Source organism: Oryzias melastigma, linkage group LG10 (assembly GCF_002922805.2).
Source record: "Oryzias melastigma strain HK-1 linkage group LG10, ASM292280v2, whole genome shotgun sequence".
Lineage (NCBI taxonomy): Eukaryota > Metazoa > Chordata > Actinopteri > Beloniformes > Adrianichthyidae > Oryzias > Oryzias melastigma.
In genome coordinates, this window is record NC_050521.1 from 19,478,440 (window position 1) to 19,503,169 (window position 24,730).

At 36.1% G+C, this 24,730-nt stretch overlaps 3 protein-coding genes across 3 annotated transcripts; 1 reads left to right on the forward strand and 2 right to left on the reverse strand.

Annotated features, from left to right (window-relative positions):
• Positions 1 to 1,054: 1,054 nt before the first annotated feature.
• thg1l (tRNA-histidine guanylyltransferase 1-like) lies at positions 1,055 to 6,198 on the reverse strand. The gene is made up of 6 exons (XM_024283430.2): positions 5,835 to 6,198; positions 5,563 to 5,739; positions 5,309 to 5,478; positions 5,093 to 5,181; positions 4,299 to 4,406; positions 1,055 to 2,087 (listed from the first exon to the last, which is right to left on the reverse strand). The coding sequence occupies exons 1-6, from the start codon at positions 6,020 to 6,022 to the stop codon at positions 1,926 to 1,928; spliced, it is 894 nt and encodes a 297-aa protein (XP_024139198.1). The 5' UTR covers positions 6,023 to 6,198; the 3' UTR covers positions 1,055 to 1,925.
• A 417-nt stretch (positions 6,199 to 6,615) lies between these two features.
• Positions 6,616 to 10,634, forward strand: lsm11 (LSM11, U7 small nuclear RNA associated). The gene is made up of 4 exons (XM_024283429.2): positions 6,616 to 7,114; positions 7,375 to 7,514; positions 7,593 to 7,676; positions 10,117 to 10,634. The coding sequence occupies exons 1-4, from the start codon at positions 6,676 to 6,678 to the stop codon at positions 10,429 to 10,431; spliced, it is 978 nt and encodes a 325-aa protein (XP_024139197.1). The 5' UTR covers positions 6,616 to 6,675; the 3' UTR covers positions 10,432 to 10,634.
• Positions 10,635 to 12,067: 1,433 nt separating this feature from the next.
• On the reverse strand, positions 12,068 to 23,582 carry clint1a (clathrin interactor 1a). Its single transcript, XM_024283428.1, has 12 exons — positions 23,362 to 23,582; positions 20,484 to 20,588; positions 19,671 to 19,767; positions 19,359 to 19,467; positions 19,036 to 19,200; positions 18,774 to 18,954; positions 18,052 to 18,268; positions 17,877 to 17,967; positions 17,152 to 17,217; positions 16,436 to 16,728; positions 14,017 to 14,209; positions 12,068 to 13,940 (listed from the first exon to the last, which is right to left on the reverse strand). The coding sequence occupies exons 1-12, from the start codon at positions 23,400 to 23,402 to the stop codon at positions 13,624 to 13,626; spliced, it is 1,875 nt and encodes a 624-aa protein (XP_024139196.1). The 5' UTR covers positions 23,403 to 23,582; the 3' UTR covers positions 12,068 to 13,623.
• Positions 23,583 to 24,730: the final 1,148 nt, after the last annotated feature.

Here is a 24,730-nt window from a genome sequence, read left to right on the forward strand (position 1 = left end):
AGACCAGGAAATGATGAAAGGATGCAGAAGTGAGCAAGTAACACTGAAATCATCATAAAGGACAGGTAAAAATACATTTCCAGACAGTTTAAATGAACAAATAATTATTAATTTGATGTAAAAATAATAAATAAAACGAATCTACTGTTTTTGATTGAAGCTTTTGCAATTTTTCATTGTGAAATAAGATTAAATAAACCCAAAAATGATGAAAACTATACATTTTTAAACATTTAAGTGACTTAAACCGTCTTTTTTTGACTAAACATTCTCTTAAATTTCAGTATTTTTAATAATTTTTAGCACTAATTGCTAATTGATTTATTTTTATAACTCAAATTCTGGTTTACAATACATTTAAAACTGATCTGAAGGCGAAAAATGACGTTAATTAGCAAAAACAGAGACAACTGCATTGATTCAAAGTGTTTTAAACATTTTTATTAAAAAAAAAAAAGTGTTTATCATATTTTATTAGACTTTCAAGGTCTATACATTTTTGAATGGTTCATGATTGACCTCCTGACCCGGTATGTGCCAGCCAGACCTCTTTAATCATCTGGATCTGGTCTTTTGTCAATTCATAGAGTCAAAACCAAACGTGAAGAAGAAGCATTCAGCTTCTATGCTCCACAGATCTAGAACAGACTTCCAAAAGTCTCAGATCAGCTGAAACACTATTTAAATTCAGGTTAAATAAACCTGGATTTAAATGTTCTCAGTTGCATTTGCTTAGTTTTTGTGCTAAAAAGTTTATATCAACACTGTGCTTAGTTTAAATTTTAAGTGTCATACTTGAACATTTATTTTGAATGTGTTTATTTTTTTATGTTTTATGTAAAGTGCTTTGAATTGTCCTGAAATGTGCTCCAAATAAACTTCTATACTTTTTTATTGCAATTGCAAATCAAAGCAGAGATAGGTTAAAAATTTAGATTTTCTTTTAGATTTGCTTGAAGTGCTTTTATTTTGTTAAGTTTATTGACAAATCCTTTTCTATAAAAAATATCTGTTGAAATGTGAGCAAACTTTTATAAAAAAAACACCATAGAAGTTCATTTTTTCATCTATTAAATCAGTAAATGTACATATTAGAGCAGCATGTAAATGCACATCATCTTTAAATAACTCCACTTGCCCCAACACATCCTGTTATCTTGGATTTCCACTGGTCTGGTGTGGAAGGACATCTGTTGAGTCATTGTCTGTACAGAGTCCATCACTAAAACTGACTGGCAAAAACGCACAACTTTATTGTTACCGGCTATCTTTTATGCTTAATACGAATGTACATAAACAGGCTTTTCCTATGACTTAATAGAAATGTAACGTCTTACATTAGTACAGCAGCCGCATGCTTTTAATAAGGTCACTGAACCAAAAATACAAACTAACACTTGACAGTAACTGAGCTTACTATGGTAACAAAATACACTTGGATTCCGCTCTCTGCAGCCATTCACATTTAGCCAGTAATTCATAAGAGTGATGACAAATATGCCGCAGAGCACATGTCAGAGGGGTGGAGCGCATGCAGGGTGTGGGAGGTATTCTTAGCACGGATGGCGGTGCACGCTATTGAATCCATTCACATCTCCATGGTGCTTTGGCTGCAAGACAAGGCCACTCTCCCCATTTGTTTTATTTTTATCCATGCCGACTTCTATGGTGGTGATCTCATACAAAAAGTATAAAAATATTTGATCTTAAATGATAATTTGATAAACAAAACTAAAACAAAAAGGCTTTTATTTTGAAAGAACTTCATAAAATGATTTTATTACATGAAAAAGAAAGCTGTGATAGAGTAAAGTAAAAAGCTCTTCATGTTGTTTCTATAAAGTCCATGTCAGGCGGTCCCCCTCTGCTTCAACCACATCGTTCAGAGAACCTCAGCGGTTCTCCCCCCAAAAGACGAGGAGATGTTAGGAGTTGTCGTCCTCCAGGATGTCCGGGTGTTCCTCCCAAAACTGCTCCCCTATAATGTCACAGTGGAGGCTCTCCACCCCTCTCTTGATGCGTGTTACCACCACCTCCTTCTCTTCTGCGTTTGGAAGTTTCATGCGCCTGGTGACGGTTTCTTCATGCTAAAGGAAAAAAAAGAAAGGGTAATTCATGAAATAGATAAGCATTTTTAAAAGATTGATTTTATTTTACTAAAATATGCAATAAACTGAAACATTTTTAGGATTAGGACTTTTTGCACTAAACCTCTCATTTATTCCAATATGCTATGAAGAAAAATCCTAACAATTCAAATAAATAATGTTTCTTTTGTTAATTTAAATAAGCCTTTAGCACATATTTGTAACTTCGGCTGCATAATAGTGTACTTTTTAATGTTTAGAGGAAAATTTCTTAAAAGTGTACAACTGCAAGTAAATCTGCTGCAGAGGAAGAACTTTTTTGACAGGGTGTATTTTATTTTGAAAGGAACGTGTATCGGTATATGTCAAACGTAGAAGTTAAAGTTGCTATCTATAGAAAATTTGAACCCTGTTATGATTCAAGTTCTATAAATATATAAAAGCTACATTTTATAAATGAATAGTCACTCTAATATCAGTAAAATTTATTAATTTAAACAATGAGGGGGCTTCAGATTTCTGCACTAGTTTGTTCTACTGAGCATCTACTGATGATCAAATTGTTAAAACTTTCAAATAAACAAAGCTAGTTTGTTAAAAGCTTCAACAAATAAAATAATCGCTGCTGTTTTTCACAATAAAACTACTGCACCACCATATTTCTACATTTTTAAAAACAAGAACCCTGGCCTTAAAATATCCATTTTAAATGCTGACATTTAAAGTGATAACATGAATAACAATAGTAAAATTTAAAACATTAAGATTAAATTTGTGACTTTTTATAGTTTTCTTGCGGCTAAACTGCTATATAATAAGACAATATAATAGCATATCTTAATAATTTTGGAGAATGAATTATTAACAGTACTTTGCTCGGAAAATTCTTGATTTTATGGATGTTTAAAATAATTTTAAAAGCTACATTTTTGTATCCTAAGACATTATTTTTTGTGATTATTTTTTCCATCTCCCAGAGTTTAAAACGAAAATATAAACAATACATTTATGGTAAAAAAATCTGCTAAAAATGAAATGACATGAATTTATCTCAACTATATTCTAATTAATGACGTTTTTAGGGTGTGTTAGATGTGAGAGATCCAATGTTAAGTTGGTGGCTGCAGCTGTTCTACCTCATCTGTTCGAGCCTCATCCAAACGGCTGTTATTTAATGCTCCTATTTCAGCGTCAGGATTATTGAGGTTTAGCTGCTCTGTGTGTGTTCTGCTGCACACTTTATTAACCCAAGCGACATTTTACAGATTCTTTTATTTTTTCTAAAAATTTTATTTTGATTTCCTTTGTGTTTATGAGATTAAATGACTATAATGGCAACTCATTAACTTGTTAAAGCCATTGGTTGAAGCCTGGGTCCACCTAGTGGTCAAAATTGAGTATTACATTAGGACTTTTTCCAAAAGTTTTATGTTTCTTGATTTAATTTGTCATTGGTTTATGTAATAGCAACTAAACTAAATAATAATAATAATAATTTTAACTGCGAATATCTGTAAAAAATGATGGCAACATGCAAATCAAAAGTACTCAAACCCACTTTTGTTTATTAATAGGAGCATATGATGCCACAAAGACACACATGAACAGATAAAACTCACAACTTTGTTTCCATACGGCATATTTTCGCCTATACTAAAAAATAATACTTGTTGCCACAAAAGGACTTGTTCATTGTTCTACACAGTGGAATAAACAGAGAAAAGAATTTGGACACGTCTGTTCTTCTCCGGACTGTCATTTAGAGCCTCAGTTTGAAAGATGTTCTCAGACAAACAAAAACAGTAAAAGCTACAGATTTTGATGGCAAACAGACTGAAACTACTAAAAACAATATTTTTTTTATTTAATAAATAAGAGAAACTTGTTGATTAACTTTTATTTTGACTAGTTATTTCTTTATTTTATTTTACTGTCTTTTTCAGTTATCTTTTTAAACCTAGAATTATTTATATTTTTGGAGAAGTTTAATCAATTTCTTGCTATTTTCCACTGCTCCAATATTCGAAGTCAGGCATTTAAGTTTGCAGAAACAGATTCGTTCTTAGGTTAAACAGACTCAATGTTTCACTAAAACAATCTTTAGATCTTGGAAAGACTAACATGAAAGAATCAGGTTAGTCAGCATCACTATTTCCACTTTCTCAAACAGAAAATAATAAATAAGTGTTAGCCGATCATCTTGAATCTCACCTTTTTCCAAATCAGGATGGTGCCTTTCCGGTGGAGGGGAGATTCATTGTTGTAGTTAATGTCAAACTCCGAGAACAGAATCTCGTTTTTATCTGCAGCTAAAGTTCCCTAAAAACAGAGGAATACAGTCAAATCATGTCCCCATTAATATTTATAGAATTAGAATTTAAACAAGTTGCATTATGTGGCTTTACCATCTGATTGTGTTGTCACTGCAATTTGTAATTTATATTATTTTAAAACTTTATATTCTTCTGCTAACATTAGGTAACAGCATGCACTATTTTTTCCTGTAGGAACTGTCATAGTAAAAAAAACAAAAAACAATTGGTTTATGTGTAAAATGTATTAGAAAACGTGATTTCCCAAACAACCAGCTCAAAAAATAAGTTTTTGTTCAAACAAACTGTCAGATAGCAACAGATTCTGATTTTTTTAATCTCATAATTTCAAACTTCCTTCTAAAAAAATGAACATTTTCTTAAAAACAAAGTCATTGTGTATTCACTTAAATTGTAAAATATAAATTAAACAGTAACCGATTTTAAAATATGCACAAGAATCTTTTCTTCTAAACATAATCCAACATTTCTTACATTTTGTTATTTCCGTCAGTGTTGCATCTTTGATCACATTGTTGGTTGTAACTTTTTTAAGACACATTTACAACACTTTTGGAAAAATATTTCCTATAATAACCAGTTTTTACAAACAAAGCACACAACAAACTATTAATTGCTACGAACTTTGCTAAGTGCTGCATGTTTGTGGAATAATGTTGCCAATGCTCTCACCTTTAAGCGATCCTCTGCTTGTGTTGTGGTGAGTCCTCCCTTCTGTACTAATGACCAAAATACTGTGTTGTACAAGTTATTTATATGGCCTAAAAAAATAAAATAAAATGTACTTATATTTTTAGGATACAGAAGACAACCATTACCATCTGCAGGCTTCAAGAATTAGTATTACTAAATAGTCGTGACAGATGAGGTCATGATAGTAGTTCTTACAGTCTGCTTGTCTCCAGCTGAGGTAGTCTCTTAGGTTCCGGTTGGTAGGATAAAGGACCACACGTCCGTCAAATCCTGGGGGGTAATGGAGGGGCTGCTCTTCAAAAAACTCCTTCCAGTAGAATACATAGGAGGAGGAGAACTGGGAGGCCACGTGGGTCATGAGTTTGCTGCCAGAAAACAAGGAAGGGAATATAAGTTTGATCTTACATAAGCTAGAAATACTAGAATAAAGATTAGGAGAAGTAACTTACCTTGCTCTTCTTTTGAACCAGTTGGAGGTCCTCTTGAAAACAAAGCTAAACTCATCACTTTGACCATACGCAATGACGATATCCTCCAGTTCTTCCATGACAGACTGTGCACTCCTGGCCATGAGCCCTAAAGCCCTGTTATCATTGGGCTTAGTAAAACTGTGTTGCTCTGAAAACCTAAAAAGTGTTGAAATAGATTATTGAAATAGTCAGAAGTTCAGAAAACAACAACAAAAACATCCATGATTTACACCAATACAGAATAAACTTACTTGTGGAAATTGCGTCCATCTAGTCTAACAACAATATAACAGTTCCGTAGACAGGTGTCGTCCGTTTCAAAATTCCGGACATACTCAAACTTGCTCTTGGCCATATTATTCGTAGAACCAAAAAGGTGACGAAAAATAACTAAATAGGACCGTGGTCCGCTAAAACTCCAACGTTTTCCTATCAGCATCGATCATACCAGAGAAGAAAAAAACATATAAGGTATAAGCAAATTTATTATAGTCGAAAAAAGTATGTTGTCGACGTTAATTTAATGTACAACGCCAACTGCATTCGTATTGGATAAATTTATTTGGTCCTTCACGTTGTTTTGAGTGCAGTCCGTCGATTAATGTTGTCGTTGTAAAACCAGATGCTGCGAAGGAAAGTTCCGAGGCAGAGGGAGAAATTAGCTTAAATAATTATTCCAAAACAAAAGATCACAGGACAAAAACACGATTGTATTTAATGCATTGTTATTGTGGCATATAGAGTGATAAACTTTTTATATGTTATTGTTATTTTTTCCAGAATATCTAATGCATCAAAAACCACTGTCCTTTAGCGACATCTTGTGTTCTAATCTTGTAAAGTGACTAGTTCATGCGTAGAGCGCAGGGGGTTTTGGGACTTGTAGTTAAATAGTTTATCCATGTTTTCGATTAAATGTGATGTATTTCTAATACATTAATAAACAGTAATTCAAATGCGAAAATAAACACTCCATATTATAAATAATAAACATAATTTAAAGCTCAATATGGAAACAAAATAAAAAGTTTTATTTTTTTTCCCAGCATCCATCGCTTCAGCAAAATCCGCTCTTTTGCGGTTGTTTCAAATATGGAGGAAAGAGAAAGAAAATTCGTAGAACAAGGCAATAATGAGACAGAACCAACGCCCTCTACGTCTGCTGAGGGCGCAGTGGGACTCGATAGCCAGCGTGACGACCCTACGGATAAAATAAATGTCTGTTCTGACAACTTTGACCCTCTTCTGGCGCTGTACTCTCCGACCGCGCCGCCGCTCCCTTTCCCAAACATCAAGTGCTTCAACAATGTGGCCGAGTATGAGGGCTTTCTGAAGGGCGGCCGGGGCCGAGCGAAAGCGGAGAATGTCGAGAAAAGGCGACGGAAAGCGACGAAAGGAGTCGCGGACCCGGAGCGCATCGACAGACTGAGGAAGCTGATGGTGGTGTCGGCTTCAGAGGAAGGAGAGGCCAGCACCACGAAACCGAGGAGGAAGCAGAAGATCCAGAAAAATGTCCTGACCAGGATGCCCCGTAGGTTCAGAAACCACGCTAGTGGACCATAACCTTACATGTAAAACCCCCTTTATATTAATAAGTTAACCAATCAGCTTAAAGTATGAAAATACTTGTAGGTAAATAATAATATCCCAGTTTATAGTTGATCAGAGTTGAAAATTCAGCCTTTGTGGACTTTTAATGTTTTAGGAGTAAACATGTAATAAATTTTTTAGGAAAACATTATTTAAAAGTACTTGTTTTGTCATTTAAATCCATAACTTCTGCATCCTCAGTGTGTAAGGGGAGTCCTCTGGGTGAGCTGCATCGCTGCATCCAGGAGCGGATCAGAGTCAAAGTTCACATCAGGACCTTCAAAGGATTGAGGGGTGTGTGCTCTGGCTTTCTTGTAGCCTTTGACAAGTTCTGGAACATGGTGAGTTATTCTCCCCACAGCATGTCACCTTCTTAGATTGGTCACAGGAGTGTTCACGCTGTCATTTCTCCCTGACAGGCCATGGTGGATGTGGATGAGACATACAGGGAACCGCTGTTTGGGGAGGCGCTGTACCACGAGAAAGCACTCACCATTTCACGGGTTTGTATAATACAACTGTAATATAAATATGTGGACACCTTGTACAATTACTTTCTCACATATTAGAAGTATTGAACCCAAAAAGCTGGATACTACAGAAAGTAGAATTCAAAATTATACAGGTTTAAAGATCCACTCCAATGAAAATTGTGTTTTTTGAGATGTTCTTGTTGCATTTTTTCATGAATGAGGGCATTTATAAAGAAAATATATCTCAAAATTGCATTTTTTAATATTTCTTTTTATTCAAACTCTTTATGAAAAAAAATGGCATTCAAATAAAGAGCTTACCAGTATTTAGGATGTAGAAAATACACTGAGAAGGCCACAAGCTTCCATCTGCACTCATTTAGATGCATCTACTTGTTGCTGTCTGGCTCCAATCTGGACGGCTCGATACCTCCAATATTGCTCTCCATTTTTGCTGTACCTGTAATGTTAGGTTGGGGTGGTGAGGGTCTAGCAAGAGGCAGGAGAGTACCGTAAACAAAGGGATGATGGGAAATTAGTATAGACTTCACTGTTCTGATTATTTTGTTATCAGACTCACGGTTGTTTCCTACCTGACATGTTTCGACGGAGACCTTTCGTCTTCAGGTGGTGGAGTGTGACATGTATAAAACAGCTGATTGTTGCTGAGGCGGAGTCACCTGTCAAAGTCTGTCAGGTGACTCCGCCCCCTATTGTCCGGCCAACGGCTGGAGGATGATCATACTGTTTTGTATGTGTTTTTTCTCTTCTGTTTTGTCCTCCTCATAAGTTACCAGTTGTACATGGTCATATAGAGTTCTTATTATCGATATCTTATGTGCCGTGGGGTGTTCTGATGTCCATAACAAATATTGGTCTGTGTGTGTAGCTTTCTCGAGTGTAGACTTATTCTGCACCAAGTACATTTCTAATGAACTCCTGTATAGAAAGTCCTAGAAAACTACACTTTTTTCTATTATTATTTTAGCTAAATTAAAACATCACTGAGAACCCTTTTAAAATAGATCAAAAGATGATCAGAGTGGGACTTTAAAGGGTAACCAAACCCTAAATTAACTTTTTTTTTCTGTTGACTTATGTAAATGGAGCTTTAAAAGAGCTGTATGTTGGTCACAGCCAAATTTTTGACAAATTGACATAAAACTGTTTAATTCTTCAAAACATAGTCAAAAATCGCCTGTGTGCTGCCTCCTACAGGTTGAATCGAGGTATTACAGTTGAATTTTGTGATTGGTCAAACCATATAAGTTTCAGAAGTCTGACATCATGATCTGCAGCTCCAGTAATGATAACAGTCCTGCCCCCAAGCCCCACCCCTCTGACTGGATTTTCAAATTTCGGCTGTGGGTGGAGTCAGCCTCCAACTTCCTGGTTTGGTTTCCCTTTAAATATTTGTAGTTTAAGGAATGATCTTAAACCTCTTAAATCCCTGGGTGCACATATGGATGCAGGACATTTTTGCCATTCTGCAGCATAAAACTAGACCTCCACAATAAATCTAAAATTAATCACAATATTAGCCAATGTGATAACGTATTGCAAAAGACGGCGGATTCTGCGATAGTCACCTTAAATATTTCCACATACACTAAAATAATCTCATTCAGTTTAAAGTATTTAGAAATCCCTTTAAGCATTTGACCAATCAGATGAAGCCCTTCTATGTTCGATGCCCACCTCTTATGTATATGATTTGGAGTACAATTTGAGTTAAACTGACTTTTATTTAAATAAAAGTTTTATTTAAAAATAAGTGTTGCAATGAAGTAGACATTATCTATCAGTTTTTTTTTTTTTCTTCATGTATTTAGTGTGAGTTATATTGTCATCACCAATGTTGCACATTTTCCCAAAATTGTGCATCCCTACATAAAACAAAGATAAAGGGAAAAAAAAAATGCATTATTAATTTATTCAGTAAGAAGATTTATTTTTTTTAAGCTAATTTGCTGTGGCGACCCCTGAAGGGAAAAGCCGAAAGGAAAAGAAGAATATTAATTTCCTTTAAAGTAATTAAAATGGTTTTAAGGGAAAAAAAATCGGAAATATTTGTAATTTTTCCAAGTTTTTCCATTTCTTTCAAAAATAAATTATTTTATTTTGAAAGAAATTTTTTAAAAATTCAATCGTTTTTAGTTACATTTTGAGTTGAAACTCAGCCCTGTTCATCATGTTAAACATCCCATAAAACAATATATTTATGGCACTTGTAGTCTTAAATTAAATTAGATCAAATTTTTCATTTTTAGCTTTTACGTTTTTATTATTTTTATTGATTTATGTCTTAATTTAAAGAGAAAACACCATATTTGTGTTGGTATACTTTTAGTTTTGTCATTCACTCTGGCAGGGTTATTACGCAATACATATTTTTGGGTAAAAAAAATTTATTTGTACTTTCTGCTTAACACTAAACAAAACCGAATAATGCTGCCTATTTTCTGTCCAGCTCTTTGAGAAGCTGAATCTCCAGGAAAGCCCAGGCGTCCAGGAAAAAGCCGACAAGCATCCACCTGCAAATCCCAGAGCTGCCCCGGAAAGCTGCTTTGCTCGGATGGAGGGTGACGGCGCCACATCCGAGTCTGAGCTGTCAGAAGCTATTAAAAGCAAACAGGATAAACTCCAAGTCTCACTGAAGGCGAAGGACCCACACATGCGTCCAAAGGGGGAATCCCAGAAGTACGGGAAAGTCTACACGCGCCACATCAACCAGCTCTTCATTCGTGGTGAGAATGTCATCCTGGTTAACCCACAGCCTCTCTGATTTATTCATCACCTGTCAGAAATTCATTCTGGACTGAAAAAAAAATCTGTTTTAGGATCCTGTGTGATGAAACACTGTTGTTTTGATTGAATTTGATTCAGATGAATCAAATACTGACTGTTATATCATGTTGATATGAAGTTTTTCCCAGGTCACCAGAGAAATATCCTTGCTATGGAGTAATAAAAGCTTATCAGCTCAAACTGCTGGTTTTCTTTTTATTTCGTCTCATTTGTTGATGTAAAACAACCTTCTTTTGTTAGCCAGCAGGAGGCAGCAGAAACGCACCCCAGCCTCCTGTTAGGCTATTGTCATTTCAGAGAGCTTGTCCCTTTATGTTGCTTTTCCCGGTAGTTTGAACAAGAATGACAGCGCAGTCTCAGCGGACTTCATAAATGCATTATGAATAATTGAGTTTGTGAAGCTGGAGATTGCAGATGGCACTCAAAAGCTGTCATTTGTCTTGACGTCTCAGATTGCTTTTACTCTTTAATGGGCACATTACCCATAAAAGCACAATTTACTGCATCTTGTGGAAGTTGTAAAGATGTTGGCTTTTTTTTGGTCTTTCTTTCTAAATGACAGTGGTTAGTTTTCTATGATGAGTGGATGACTGCATGCAGATTCTGTCTCTTCAGGTCTGGAAGGAACTTACTTTTGGCAAAATTATTCGTTGTTTTTTTTCATTCGAGAAGTGGGACAAATCCTATCAGCGCTCACTGAAAATATATGTAGTTATTTCTCAAGACTGCATCAGAATAATGTTAATAAAGCCCATTTATTAGTGGCCTCTAGAGAGGGGAAAAAATGGGGTCAGCTCTTTAATGGGAGTTGTTTGAAGTGCGTTTCAACTAAAGTTGGCTCTCTTGATCATTTATCAGAAAATTTCTATTTTTTTACACCTAAATTGAGGAATATTGAAGCATTATTTAAAAAAAAGTTTAAAAAAAAGAATAAGTAGCTAATTTTGTAGTCATTTGTGTTTAGATTTTTAACGTTAGATGAGTAAAATGTGTTTTATGATTAAAATGAGCTTATCTTATCTTAATCAAATGCTAAATTCTTATATTTAAAGTATTTTTTTTAATTAGTAAATTAGTATTGATACATATTTAGGGTGGAGTTAGGGATAGAATACGTGCGGACAACATGAATTTGTGCTTAGTTGTACACAAATATGTGAATAAAATCGGTCATAATTTCAATTTAATGCATTTTTTTTTATTCAGCACCAAAGTCATATTTATATTGGAGGAAAAAAGATGCAGGTGCACCAAAGTCATAATGGAAAATGCCATATTTGACTTTCATTTTTCATTCAAGTAAAGCAGGGCATATTTTATTTTGAAAATATTTTGAATGTTTTGTTGTCAAAAGTTAAAAAAAGTGTTAAATATAATAAAATTTAAAAGTAACATCTCATAAATGAATGGCCACTGAAACTTAAAGTTTATTTTTCTAAACAGTTAAAAGTTGCAGACCCCCCAGTTAATTTGTTTGTGAAAACAAAGACTTAAAAAACAAAAAAAAATTGCATTAATGCTATTTTTTAATCAGAACTACACTGCCCTCACTTTCACCGCTTGAAGCACTTTTGAATGAGGCTAATGGCAAAATAACACACATCCTTAACAAATTTCAATCATCCTTTCTTTTTTTAATGTCATCCATAAAGAATCTTGATTAAATCATATCAGAACAATGAATTTTGCAAAATTGTCTCAAAAAAAGGATTTTCTTATATATATATACACATTTGCATATACTAGTGTTTCAGTAACAATCTCACTTTCGACAGGTCTCAAATGATTGAAAGTAGAAAAAGGCATCAACATGTTCATTAGAAAAATAGCAGATTTTGGTCATTTGAATGCATCTGACACCGGCGTCTGTGAGCTCAGCAGAATCCATCGCCCTCTTTCTATTCAATCATTTCATCCGTGACAAACCAACAATGTCAGGTTGACACAATTTGATTATAAATCGCTAATTTCGAGGGTCAAGAGGAGTCTTGGCAGGCACTTCAACTACTGATAAGTTACTCCAAACACCAATCATCAAACAAACACGCCGTGGATCTTCCCACAGCTCATAGTGAGCGAACAAGATGTTCTCATTCAGAGGGGAACAATGCACAGGACGGGTTTAAAGTCCATCCCAGCTCTCAAACGCTGTTCCTCTCACACAAACAGACTGAAGAAGTTAATCAGCTGCGAGATCTGCTGCTGAACGCTTAAGGCATCAATACAGGAAACAGTTTAATTTGGATTTTTGGGCAGAGAGCGCACAGATACATACAGAAGCTCTATGTGCAGCCCTGCAAACCCCCACAGTCCGTTTCAGGTCGATGGAAAAGGCTAAACATTTCTCAGGCACTCCGTAATAAGGAAAAGCAACCTCCACATGAGGTGCTTTTTTACTGATTATCCTATTTAGACAAAAAATGATCATTTTCTTCAAGAGTAAAATAGACATCAATAATAAAAAAGGCCACAAAGGAAATCGTTTTAAAGGAAATTAATTAAATTCAAAGCTCTCACTGCAATAATTCTTAACCATCTTCATTGTAACACTTCTTAGCCACATCTGGACTGTGGATAACTATGTACAAGGAGAGCGCATGTATTGCTATAGGTCTCATATATCAGATTTGGTCGTGGTGCCTCTGAAATATTTACTTCATAAGTTACGGTTTGGGCTGCAAACAGTTATGTACAAGAGGAAGACAGGATGGGAAAAAACATCACTAAATGTACAGTAGAAAGTTTAGAAAAATTAAAATAAGCATGTTATTTTATGTTTTTTTTTTCTTCTTTTTTTAGGATTTCCTTTCATCAATAATGCAGCTACTAATATGTTTTTGCTATTCTGGATTTTGAAACTTGATTGAGGTTATAAAGCACTTCACCCGGCAGCTTTCTTCTCTTCTTCCTGCCGACTAATTTGCAACCAGCAGAAACACGATCATCTGTCCATCTCAGACCGCACTGATCATTGGTTCAATCAACACACATTCATTTAGATCCACGTGTCACTACATAAACATAAAAAATACAAAGATTGTAGGGTGTTGTGAGATTTTTCAAGTACTCTTTGTTTGCAGCTCAGGACGATCCTTCAGCGCCGGAAGGGAGACGGACTGCCAGCACTCTTGATGTTTTCTTTTTTTTTTTGTTATTTTCCTCGCCTCCATCACTTTCCGAAGTTGCCAAAGTCAGCAAAGGCGTCGTGTTTGGGCTGTTGGGCCATGGCGGGGCTCATTCCCATTCCCATTGTGCCAGGCATTCCCATGGCCATGCCTCCTTGAGGCATTCCCATCGGCATACCTCCCTGGGGCATTCCCATGTTCATGCCCATCATACCCTGGTTAGGAGCCATACTCATCCCCATGGTCATCCCCATCCCCATGCCTTGATGCATCATATTATTGAAAGCCGGTCTGACTGGTGTAGGTCCAAGATTCATATTGGAAAATCCCTGAGCGAGCATATTGGCAGGTGGCTGGTTGCCTAAAGGGTAAAAAACAACCAAAAAAAGTAAGAAAACAGAATGTTTTTAAAAAGACTGCGCTGGTGGCGGCCTCACCGTGCTGCAGGGTGTTGAGGCTGGGCTGGCTTGGTTTGGGGGGCTGCATTCCAGGGCCCAGGAAGTCCAAGCTGATGTTGACAGAGGGATCTGACCAGGTGGATGGAAGAGATGCTTTGGCGGCTGCACCTTGAGCGGACACCCCCTGCTGCACAGACAGAGGCTGGAGGGGACTTCCCATGTTCTGCATCAGCTAATGACACAGAAAAAAAGGTGAATTTATACCAGATACATAAAAAGGTTCCAACATCGATTATCTATGTCAAAATCCTAAAAACTTCAGCCTCACCCACTTAGCTATCACTCATTAGCACGGCGCGTAACTGGAAAAACAGGAAACGTGACTGTTTTGTCATTCCAACAGAGATTGGCGTTTTGTTTTGCAAATACGTCAAGCGTCTTTTAACAGCAAAAGTATGCAACTTTTTTGGTGGAAGTGAAAGGCTTTCGAAATTCAGATCTCAATCATTTATTGATTTTCAGAGGAAGGGGAGGGAGTCTCTTGGGATGACTAGCATCTGGTGAAGCTTCATGCTAATGCTTCATCATCACGGTTGTTCCACCCAATCACACAAAGTATGTTTCTATCACTAAGGGTGTCTTGATGATGATGCAGTAAACAAGGAAAGGTAAACTCTCCCACAAAAGATCCCATTGATCTATTTCCTTTCTAGCATCTTCATTACAGTTTGTGATGTTTTTCTTTCAACAAACTATATGTTAAAAGCGTTTCTTTGAACGTAGCGGACAATGAAAATATCCACGTAAAGGAACATAAACAAAAAGCTGTAAGATAGGTTGAACTCATAAAATATTTATGGACTCGACTGGGAGGATGAAACGAGTGTTTAAAACATCACAAACTTTGAGTTTTTGAGTTAATAATTAACAAGCCAGCTGGTCTTTAAATTAGTTTATTTAGCAGACGGCACTTTTCTGCTGAAACATTCAAAAACGAGTTTGTTTGGACGTTTTGGATGAAAGCGGTCCTGATTAAAGGCAGCAGTTAACTTAAAACAAGGTCATTTTATGTGATTGGCTCTTTTTGTAATATTTATATAAATATTTAACAGTGATGAATTCAAAATTAAATACATTCAATTACTCCACTAGTATGAATTAATAAATTAAAGTAATCAAGCAACTTTACTATACAGAGGTCCAGACTGAATTGATTTTAGTGCTCAATGTTAAGGACATTTCTGGATTTTGAACCAACTTATATCATATTTATGACTTGTTTAGTTGTTTATTTAGCAGGTGGTTTTATCCTTGTTTACCTATTGAGTTTAAAGTTATTGTAGTGTTTATCCCAAGGACACACTGGGATTTTCACACCCAGCCAAGAGATGAAAAATCGTATTACTGGTGTTTTTAACATGTTTTTGTGACATTTTGGAGGACATTTAAAAGGAAAATTAAGCTCAAAAATTTCTAAGCATTTTTATTCAAAACATGAATCAGGAACAGATGAAAACATTAAGTTTGATGATGTGCGATGTAGAAAATACATAAGCAGCTTGCTTCAAGGTTTTAGAAATGGTGAAGGAAAGAGGGGCCGGGGTTGTTACATTCCAACAGTCCCGCCCACAACTCAGTTTATTATTGCTAATAAACTGCTGGCATTTTGCAGAAACTATGTCCTAGAAAAACACATTTTTGGATTTTGGCTAGGGCTGGGTATCGCCAAAAACTTCCAGAATCAATTCGATTCACCAGAGCCTGAATCGATTCGATTCAGATTTTTTTTTTATTCTTTTGGTCCACTCAATTCAATTCTGAGTTTACACAGTTTACACATTAGTTTAGAAGTTAGAAGTTTAGTTAAGATTCTTTATATGTTTTGAAGATGTACATATTAATGTAATACAGTTCACATACTGTAAAATGTTTTTTTAGTTTGTTAGCAGTGTTACATGCTTTATCAAACGGAGAAACTGCAACAATTGTTCTGCCCCTCCTGGAGGGCGTTTCAGTTTGGCCACTAGGTGGTGATCGCGCTATAGCATTACGGCTTATTCCAGAAGAAGAAAGTAGGAGCAAAAACAGTGCTTTTTAGAACACAAATGGTTACTTTAAAATATTTCCTTAAAAGAGTTTGGAAAATTCATACCTGTCATTATATAAAAATGTTCATTTAGTCAGCAATGTATGTTCAGGTTGATAGAGCATTAGCATTAGTCGTCCTATGGGAAATCCCATTATACGTTAGCATCAAGCTAACAGACTGCGTTAGATTGATCTCTACTTTTATGAATCGATTATTGATCTATTAAGCTCAGATCGATTCATCGAGCCCTAATTTTGGCTAAAAACTGTATCAAGCATAATCGTAATTAACTTTTCAAATAGATCAAAACATGATTGGAGTGGGACGTCAAGAAACGAAAAATGTGAGTCGTTGGGAGTGCAAGCATACCTGTGACTTGGACTGAGGCAGAACGGTGGTGCTCATGCTCTGAGTGCTGCTCATGCTGAAGTTGAGGCTCTGGGAGGAGGTGAGGGACTGGGATGCTCCCATCAAGTCAAACAGGTCCGAGGAGGCAGGAGCAGCGGATGGAGCTGAGACCGGGGTGGGGGCAGGACCTGCTGCCATGGCTCCAAAAAGGTCATTCCCACCAAAGTCTGCACTCTGAGCAGATGGTGGAATTTGACCTCCAGGAAAGGCGTTCCATTCTCCAAAGTCTCCATTGGGGCTTGTGGGTGATGTCGCTGCATTGGGGGGAAAAACAAAACACACATAAACAAATGTTCAAAGTTAAGTTATTTGTCTTTTTTATAAACTGAAAGATTCTAAAAACAAAACAGGAAGTTGATCTATCAGAATATTCAGTGACCACAGCTGCTGCATTTTGAAATTTTCATTGAACTGGTCTGAATTGTTGTCGCTGCCTCTCTCGGAGCTTCCTCCACCCCCACCAAACTTCTTCATCTGTCCCCGTCTCCTTGTCATCCATAACAGGAGTTGATGTGTGTCTGTTCTTATTATGCATAGCAGGTAACAGGCTCCATATGGCCAGTGCTCCCTCCCAACAACCCTCTGAATATTCTAACAGTACAACTGCAACAGGACGGCATTCTCGGGCACACATAATATAAAGAAAAAAAAAGTTACAAATAAACAAACAAACAAACCAGATCCAGGGAAAAGTCCAGCAGAGGCTGCAGGTGTAGCAAAATCAGCAAATCCACCAATCAGGTCTGCGTAGAGAAATAAAGAGAGATGTAAGCCATTTTTGAACAGGTAAGCTCCAGATGTCATTCTTGTGTAGTTAGCATTCCTTCAGTGTCACAAGTGCAGGAGGGGGGGAGCGGAGTGTAAGCAGCAGAAGAGGACAAACATCTGTTCAGCACTCCCACCATCTCCATTCACCTGGGACTCCACTAAAAACCTCCTGTGTACTTAGTTCTTGTACAACAACCCTCCTCCCCCAGCGAAATGTAAAGCTAGTTTCAGCAGCTGGGCGTCATCTCTTGGTGAGAGGCTGCTGCGTTTCTCATTCAGCTTCTTTCTGCATAAACTAATGTCAGAGGAGTTTGCAGGTAAATATGTCCTTTCAGCAAAAACTCTGCAACTGTTACAGTGAAGAGTCGTCCCTCGTTTAATGGTAAGTTCTAAAAATGACAATAATTATAGATGTTATAAGGTTGTAAAACCCCTCACTACATTTTTCTCAGACATTTTCACACTTTGTTTTTCTTGTTTAAACTCTTAAAGTAAACTTTTTATAGAATGAAAACAACAATCTGATCATGGTGAAGATTTATGTCGATTTGGCAAACTTGACATTGTAAACTAACATTAATTTGAACACAGATGAGAAGACTTTAGTATTGTAGAACTGGTAATGACATCATACCTGTGGCAGCAGGCTTTGTAGGTGTCGTATCCACCATCAGAAGGTCAGCAAGGCCTGTGTTGGCAGGCTGAGGGGCAGCCGCTGGCTGTGTCTGAAAGAAAGTGAACAAAATACACCTAAATAAGAAAACAAACTGACTTATTTAACTTTATGCATTCAGCTGTTTCCTGGTTACCTGTTTGGCTGTAGTATCTGGACTCTGGTCTCCTTTATAGTGAGCGGCGGCCCCGAGGTCAACTTTTTTGGAGGGTGGCCCTCTTTTCCGTGTTGCCGTCGTCTCTGTTGCTTGGACGATGTGCACACTCTTGGTTGTGACGGTCTCCTCTTCATCTTTGAAATCTTTCGCCGACTGACCGTTTCGAGACGAGCGATTCTGCTCTTCTTCATTATCACTGCAAGGAGAAGAAGCAGCTTTTCAACTAGGGCTGTTCTCTGCGTGAAGACCGTTGTTTAGCCTGATAGTTTGACTGATTGTGTTTTTGTTACTGAACTGGTTAGCATAGCAACATTTCTGGAAGGTCAAACATTTAAGTGTCACTTACTGCAGACTGAACCACACCAAAGAATGTAGTAAATTACTGCAGAACTTGAACATTTATCTAAATAAAACTTTAGTTTTTAGGAACATCGGTTTTGTCTACAAACCCACAAAAAAGGGTTTTAGGTCTGGAAAGCTAAAACAGAAAGAACTATAATTTAAATAATCCTTCCCTCCAGGTTTTTCTAAGATGCATAAACACCAATTTTACAAGAAACTAACTTTACACAAAACATCCAAGTAAAAAAAAAAACTGTAAACTGGACGTCTTTTAACTAGAATCTATGGTTTTCTAAATACAAAACTGCCTTTTTACTTAGAACTCGACACGCTTACACCAAACATTTGTCATCTTCTACCTGAATCGGTCCGGTGAGTCATCTCGATCCTTATTCCTGAACGTATTTATGGTATCATTGATGGTGCTGCCAATTTTGTCACTGATTTCCCCCAACTTTTCACTGAAGGGAAACGGGCCTTTCTTCTCCCAGTCGTCATCCCACTTCCCCCTGCTGTCGCTCGAGTCGTATCGGTCGCCGGCTAAAGAGAGTTCAAACTGGTTCAACAAGAGAGGCATGTAAACGCTAAATTTAGTTCATGTATCAGGAGGTTTATACTTACAATAACCTCTGTACCCCATACTGTCTGAGGATACACCGATGTATTTGTCTTTGTTCTTCTTAGCCTTTTTCCGCTCCTCCCGGAGCCTGTCGTCATCCTGAACGAAGTCCACCATCTCCTTCACTTTCTGACGCACATTCACTCCTTGATCTTTCCCGTTCTCATCTAAAATGAAAGCAGTCGATGCAAAAATGTAAAAAAAAAAATCTTAAAATTATTTCTGGTATGAGAAAGATTATAATAAAAATTTTATTCATTATTAGATTTCAAAATAAATAAATAATATTTGCAAAAAAACAGATGAAAATAAAATCATAACTTACCAACAAAGTGGTAGCTTTCTAAAGATCTCAGGTCATAGAGGTGTTCTCGTGCACTGGTTACCACCCTCTCTGACCCGTTCCTGATTAGATGAGCCAATAATAGCAGAGACTGAGGGGAAAAAGGGAACAAAAAGCTTTAGGCTGAAGCAAAACATGCTTGACTGTTTAAATTGATTGTTATTTTAGCAAGTGTGAACTTCAGTCTTGTTTTAGACCTTAATCAAAACTGTGCTAAGCACTTTGGCCTTCGAGCCCTGCGTCACATTTAAGAAGGTGAGTTTTGTGGGATTTGGCAACAGCCTGGGAGCAGACCTTGTAAACTCTCCTCCAGTTCTTCTTGTTGTCCCTCAGCATGCGGGCCCACAGCATGTTCATCACCTCCGGGAACTGCTCATACATGAAGGTGGCTCTGTTTATGCAGCCGTCCATCAATCATCCAAAAGGAGAAAAAGGAACAAAATATGATCACATTTTGAATGTTTGGACTTAGTTACATAGTTACATAATTATAGGAATTTAAAAAATGTCTGTCATTGCAGTGGCCTTTAGTCATTTTGTGTTAAGGGCAAAAATGATACAATTTTACATGATAAAACGATACAATTGTGAAATTAGGACATTTCAATGATCAGTAAAATATTTAATTTATACTATAAACAACAAATGTATTATTTCTGATATTTTTTTTTAAATAAAGAATTCTAAACCATTTTCACCACATTGAATGTCAATATTTCTGCTTAAAGCACAAACTTAAAGAAAAAAAAATCTACCATAGATGATTTATTTTAACTAGCATGTGGATTAATTCTGGGTATTTGCAATTGCAATTTCCCCACTGTGGGACTAATAAAGGTTTTCTTAATCTTTTCTTAATATTATTTTTATTTATGTGACACAATCTTGTTTACGATGAGGTTTATCTCAGCAGTTAGTGGGAAATTTCAGGAAAACTATATTTTGCAAGCTGGATCCAAAACATACTAACAACACTAGGGTCAGTATAAAGGAAAGAAAAGTCAGCCAATAGGTGCAAAAATCCTCCCAAAAACTGAAACTCAAGTTCTGCTCTAAAACTGGATTTTCACTTTTTCCAAAGTAAAAAAAACACTATTTCTATCTTACCTAGAAATTTCAGTCATAAGTTGTCCTGAAGGTCCCCAGGGGTCATCGTTAGTCGCCTCTCTGACTTTAGACTCCACCTCAGAGTAGTTCATCACAACATTGGTTCTGTGGGGGGAACAAAAAAACAAGCTTTACCATTAACATTAATACATCTTGCCAGGTAACGTCAGTAAAGAATGTCATCATTCACTGCCCCAACAATATTGGAGAATAAAAGATAAAAGGTCTGCTCGTGGTGATTACCCCACCCATGTGCTTGTTATGTTACCGGCTAAAATGACATCAGGGAGTGCTTGTTGAAACCAGAAATAATGAGCTAATTTCAATCGGTCTGCGATGTTAACACATGAATGGATTCCATTATTTTATTAAGCAAATTAATTAAAGTTTGCTGTGCTAACTTTGGGTAAGCTCTTTTTTGTAGACATCCTGAAAAAAGAACTACAAAGAAAAACGGAAACGAAGAGGAAAGAAACCCACATCAAACAGTGGCAGCTCTCTGCAGAGCACAGAATTTGCTTTCTGAAGTAGTACAACTTTACAAAATTGAAGAAAGAAAAAAAAAAAAAAGGAACGTCTTTCCAGAAGTCCAGAAAAAATAATGAAACCAAATCTTAATATTTAATGCATTAAATAGATACAGCTATAGTTTTTTCAGACGGTTAAAAAAAGTTTTGACACTAAATAAAACATGCAGAAAACAGGAAGAAGCTTTTGCTGCATGGTTGTCTGCTCGTAAACTCAGATTAATTCGGTAGCAAAAGCACATTTTCAATCCCAATTAGGTAATTCCAGTCGTATGAAGAGATTGAATCAATGCCCTGACTGATATTCTGTCAACGCGTCTGGACAAACCAGTTGCCAAACCCGTTTTGCCAGAGTTTGCATTATGTTGAGTAGAATCTAATTTCAATCGTTCCAGAGCACACACAATGTACAAAGGACATAGGTTAAACAGTACTGCAACCTTCTGATTTGCATTATAAATTTATTTTAAAAAAAAAGTCACATATCTTTTTTTTTTTAATTCAAAAAGGTTTTACACATAGGAATAAGGAAATAAAAACCATGAGAAGTACTACACAATTTGAATGATTTTTATCTGATCTTGGCACCATAGACTATATTCTTTTAGATCTTTATTGCACAAGGACACTTCTTTATAAAAAGGTTTCTCACAATCCTGCTGCAGCACTTAAATCAGATAATTAAAAGCTTTAAGTATTTATGTCTTTAGCCGGATGCAGGGTGTGAATGGGGATCTGTCAACTTAACCTGAAGAACATGTTTTTAGCCTAAACCGTTTTAAAAACAATTAATTACAATCCATAGCTTGTAATCTAAAACAAATGGCATCCATACTTTAACATTACTTGTATAAATGACTGCAAAAAGACATAAAACTATGAGGCAGCATTTTCTCTAAACAGAAGTGGATTCTTTTCTATTTGACGGCAGCATAAACGGAAGTTGTGATGTTATCAGTGACACACTTATCATGCAGATTTCCGCCACCATAATGGTGACTAAAAACGGTTCCTTTACAACTATTCATAAATCTTAAATTTTATTGATGTATTTATTTTTTACACACTGAAAATTAGTATTTTTTTTATCTAAAAAAAAAAGTAATTTCCTTACTAAAAGTGTCTTGTAAAAATTACTATTTTACAAAATGTTAGACCGCTGAAACCAGAGTCCACCAACAAATCCATGAATAGACACATTACCATTTGGTTATCCGAGTATGACATATTACCCTCTAAATAAGAGGAGAAATTGTGCAGTGCCCTTCAGTAAAGCTGCTAAATGTTAACCAAACTGCATGACAGTACATAGAAGAGCACCAAACCACAAGGCATTACACAACCTAAATGATGGCCATAAGATAATGTTCACAAGCTATATTTTTGAACTGACGAACACCGCAATCTATAAAACACAAAGTCTACAGAATAGATCCAAACTGCAGTATGTAGTGTAATCTATTCGTTAAATTAAGTTAACTTTTTTAAACAAAATTTAGATAAACAACTTTTAACTTTTAATTATTGGAATTTAGAGAGCAGAGATATATATCTGAGGATACAACAGAGCACTTTCTACATATTAAAAAAGAAGAAAAACAAACCATAGCTAAGGTAAATTATGAAAAATCAATATAAAACTATACAACATTTTAATATTAAGTCAAAAACAAGAGTAATATGATAGGAATTACTTTAATCGTGCAGCAACTGTCTATTTAAAATGTCCACAGCAAGCATATAAACACAACAACTTTAAAATGATGGGTAACAACTTTGTAACAACCAATCACTATAATTAGCAGAAGTTCAATAGAAACAGGGAGCTTCACCCTAGCTTATGCTGTCATAACACTCACGCTGAATAGTTAATAACTATTTTACCAATCGTGTTTTTAAACATGTTTCAGACTCTGTGGGTCAAACTGCACTTCAACAAAATATAAATGAAATCTAACAAATTTCACGGTGAATTATTTAGCCAGGGAGCTGTCAAACTAGCTTAGCTGGCTAAGCTGGTGTGCTAGCTACCAAGTCAAAAAGCTACATAATTAGCCTGCTGGCTACGGGAGTTAGCTTTAAGTTTCTGAGGAGACACAAGAAGGACATGCTCGGTCAAGTGTGTGAATAACAGACCGAACGACAGAGGAAAAACATGTTAAAACATTTGTTTGGTATCTGAAAGGGACAATTATTCACAGAAAAGTCAGCTAACTCGGTAGTAGCTTACGAGCTAGCTAACTTGCCAAAGTGACGTGACGTCAAACTTTTGGGTACGTGTCTCTTTCAAACAGGTGAACTACAAACACAAATAACTCCAGACAGATGTAGCTAAACCCGGAGATACTTACGCTTTGTCAACCAGCTCCCTAACTTTCCACATGTTCAGCATCTTGGCTCTGTGAAAAGCGGCTTTGAGCCTCGGTAAAAACCCTCTACTCCAGACGAACACCGAAACCAAACCTTGAACTCTGGAAAGTAAACTATCCCTCACCTCCCTTTCAAGACAGGAGGCGCAAACGCACAACTCTGTAGAGCGGAAAACGACCTTGCGACGTCATCGAAAGTGCGTAAAGCAGGTTTGGAGTTGTAGTTCTTTACTTAAATAAAGCCACCATGACACCACAGTGATATAAATACAAATGGAGCACCTTTTGTACGCATAATAGGGAGAAATCTGTTTAAAAATCACTTTTATTCTACAAAAACAAGTTTAATTCCATATTTATTAAACAGAAAAAAAGTTTAAAGGTTTGTGGGAAAACATATTAGCAAGAAGTAGTACAAAGTTTATTGCATTATACTTAAATAAAAGCATATAAAGTGCATGCCACTGGAATACTTCTTCAGAATAAATGGGGACATTTGAAGTTAACAATTAAAAAAAAAGCACATAGAAGTAAACTTAAAGTACATTCCTTTTAGTATAAAGTAAGAATACTTGTAGTACACTTAATACTTTTTGCCAAGGGAAATTTTGCATACATCTCACCATATAAATATGTACCACTTCGTAAAGCGTGCAATACTGTTAGCCATGGCTTTTATGTTTAAAGACACACCTTATGCAAATTAGACAACACACCTTAGTTTAACATGTCACAATAGTTAACCTGTCAGGTTTACCGCCATTTTTGTCTGGGCCTGTTTCATTCATTCTTTTTAAATAAAACTGATGAACAACAACTTGTGAGCAATTTATGGTTTTCAACTTGAATTCTTGTTTTTCTTAGTTAGTAAGTTTGTAGAATATTCCTAAGAGTTTATTTTGATTTTCTACTTTAATTCGTTTTTTTCTTAAATTCTTGTTTTTCAGGGACTATTGTAAGGTTTTGGATTTTCCTAACTGGTCATTTTGACATTAGTTTGTAAGAATTTCTTTGTTCCCATTTATATTGCATGTTTTACTTATGAAAATCCTTTTTTCCTTATTTGTTTAATTCTGAAACCTTAGAAGAGGGTGATGGTTCGCTAGGTGCAATCTTTCAAAGCTCTTCAGTTTTATCTGTAAAACAAATGATACATTTTTTGTTCCCTTTAAATAATTCAAACACAATTCTATATATTGTACAGATAGATTTGCAACTGCACTAAATATCTTTTGACTTTAAAGGTTTAGCCTTAAATGTAATTTTGATGATGCCTATTTTTGAAATAAACCATAAAATCTTTTCAACTACCAATTTAAATGTAGGTGTGGTCCACAACTCCTTGCAACCA

What these genes read in the sequence shown, in the direction of transcription:
- thg1l (XM_024283430.2), bottom strand. Translation starts at nt 6,022, where the DNA reads ATGCTGATAGGAAAACGTTGGAGTTTTAGCGGACCACGGTCCTATTTA. An exon ending in AAGCAGAGGATCGCTTAAAG is followed by an intron (nt 4,407 to 5,092) that starts GTGAGAGCATTG and finishes CTCTGTTTTTAG; the next exon opens with GGAACTTTAGCTGCAGATAA. An exon ending in CCATCCTGATTTGGAAAAAG is followed by an intron (nt 2,088 to 4,298) that starts GTGAGATTCAAG and finishes TTTTTCCTTTAG; the next exon opens with CATGAAGAAACCGTCACCAG.
- lsm11 (XM_024283429.2), top strand. Translation starts at nt 6,676, where the DNA reads ATGGAGGAAAGAGAAAGAAAATTCGTAGAACAAGGCAATAATGAGACA. An exon ending in TGTCCTGACCAGGATGCCCC is followed by an intron (nt 7,115 to 7,374) that starts GTAGGTTCAGAA and finishes CTGCATCCTCAG; the next exon opens with TGTGTAAGGGGAGTCCTCTG. An exon ending in TTGACAAGTTCTGGAACATG is followed by an intron (nt 7,515 to 7,592) that starts GTGAGTTATTCT and finishes TCTCCCTGACAG; the next exon opens with GCCATGGTGGATGTGGATGA.
- clint1a (XM_024283428.1), bottom strand. Translation starts at nt 23,402, where the DNA reads ATGCTGAACATGTGGAAAGTTAGGGAGCTGGTTGACAAAGC. An exon ending in AGGGAGCTGGTTGACAAAGC is followed by an intron (nt 20,589 to 23,361) that starts GTAAGTATCTCC and finishes TTCCCCCCACAG; the next exon opens with AACCAATGTTGTGATGAACT. An exon ending in TGGACTTTTCCCTGGATCTG is followed by an intron (nt 16,729 to 17,151) that starts GTTTGTTTGTTT and finishes CCCCCAATGCAG; the next exon opens with CGACATCACCCACAAGCCCC.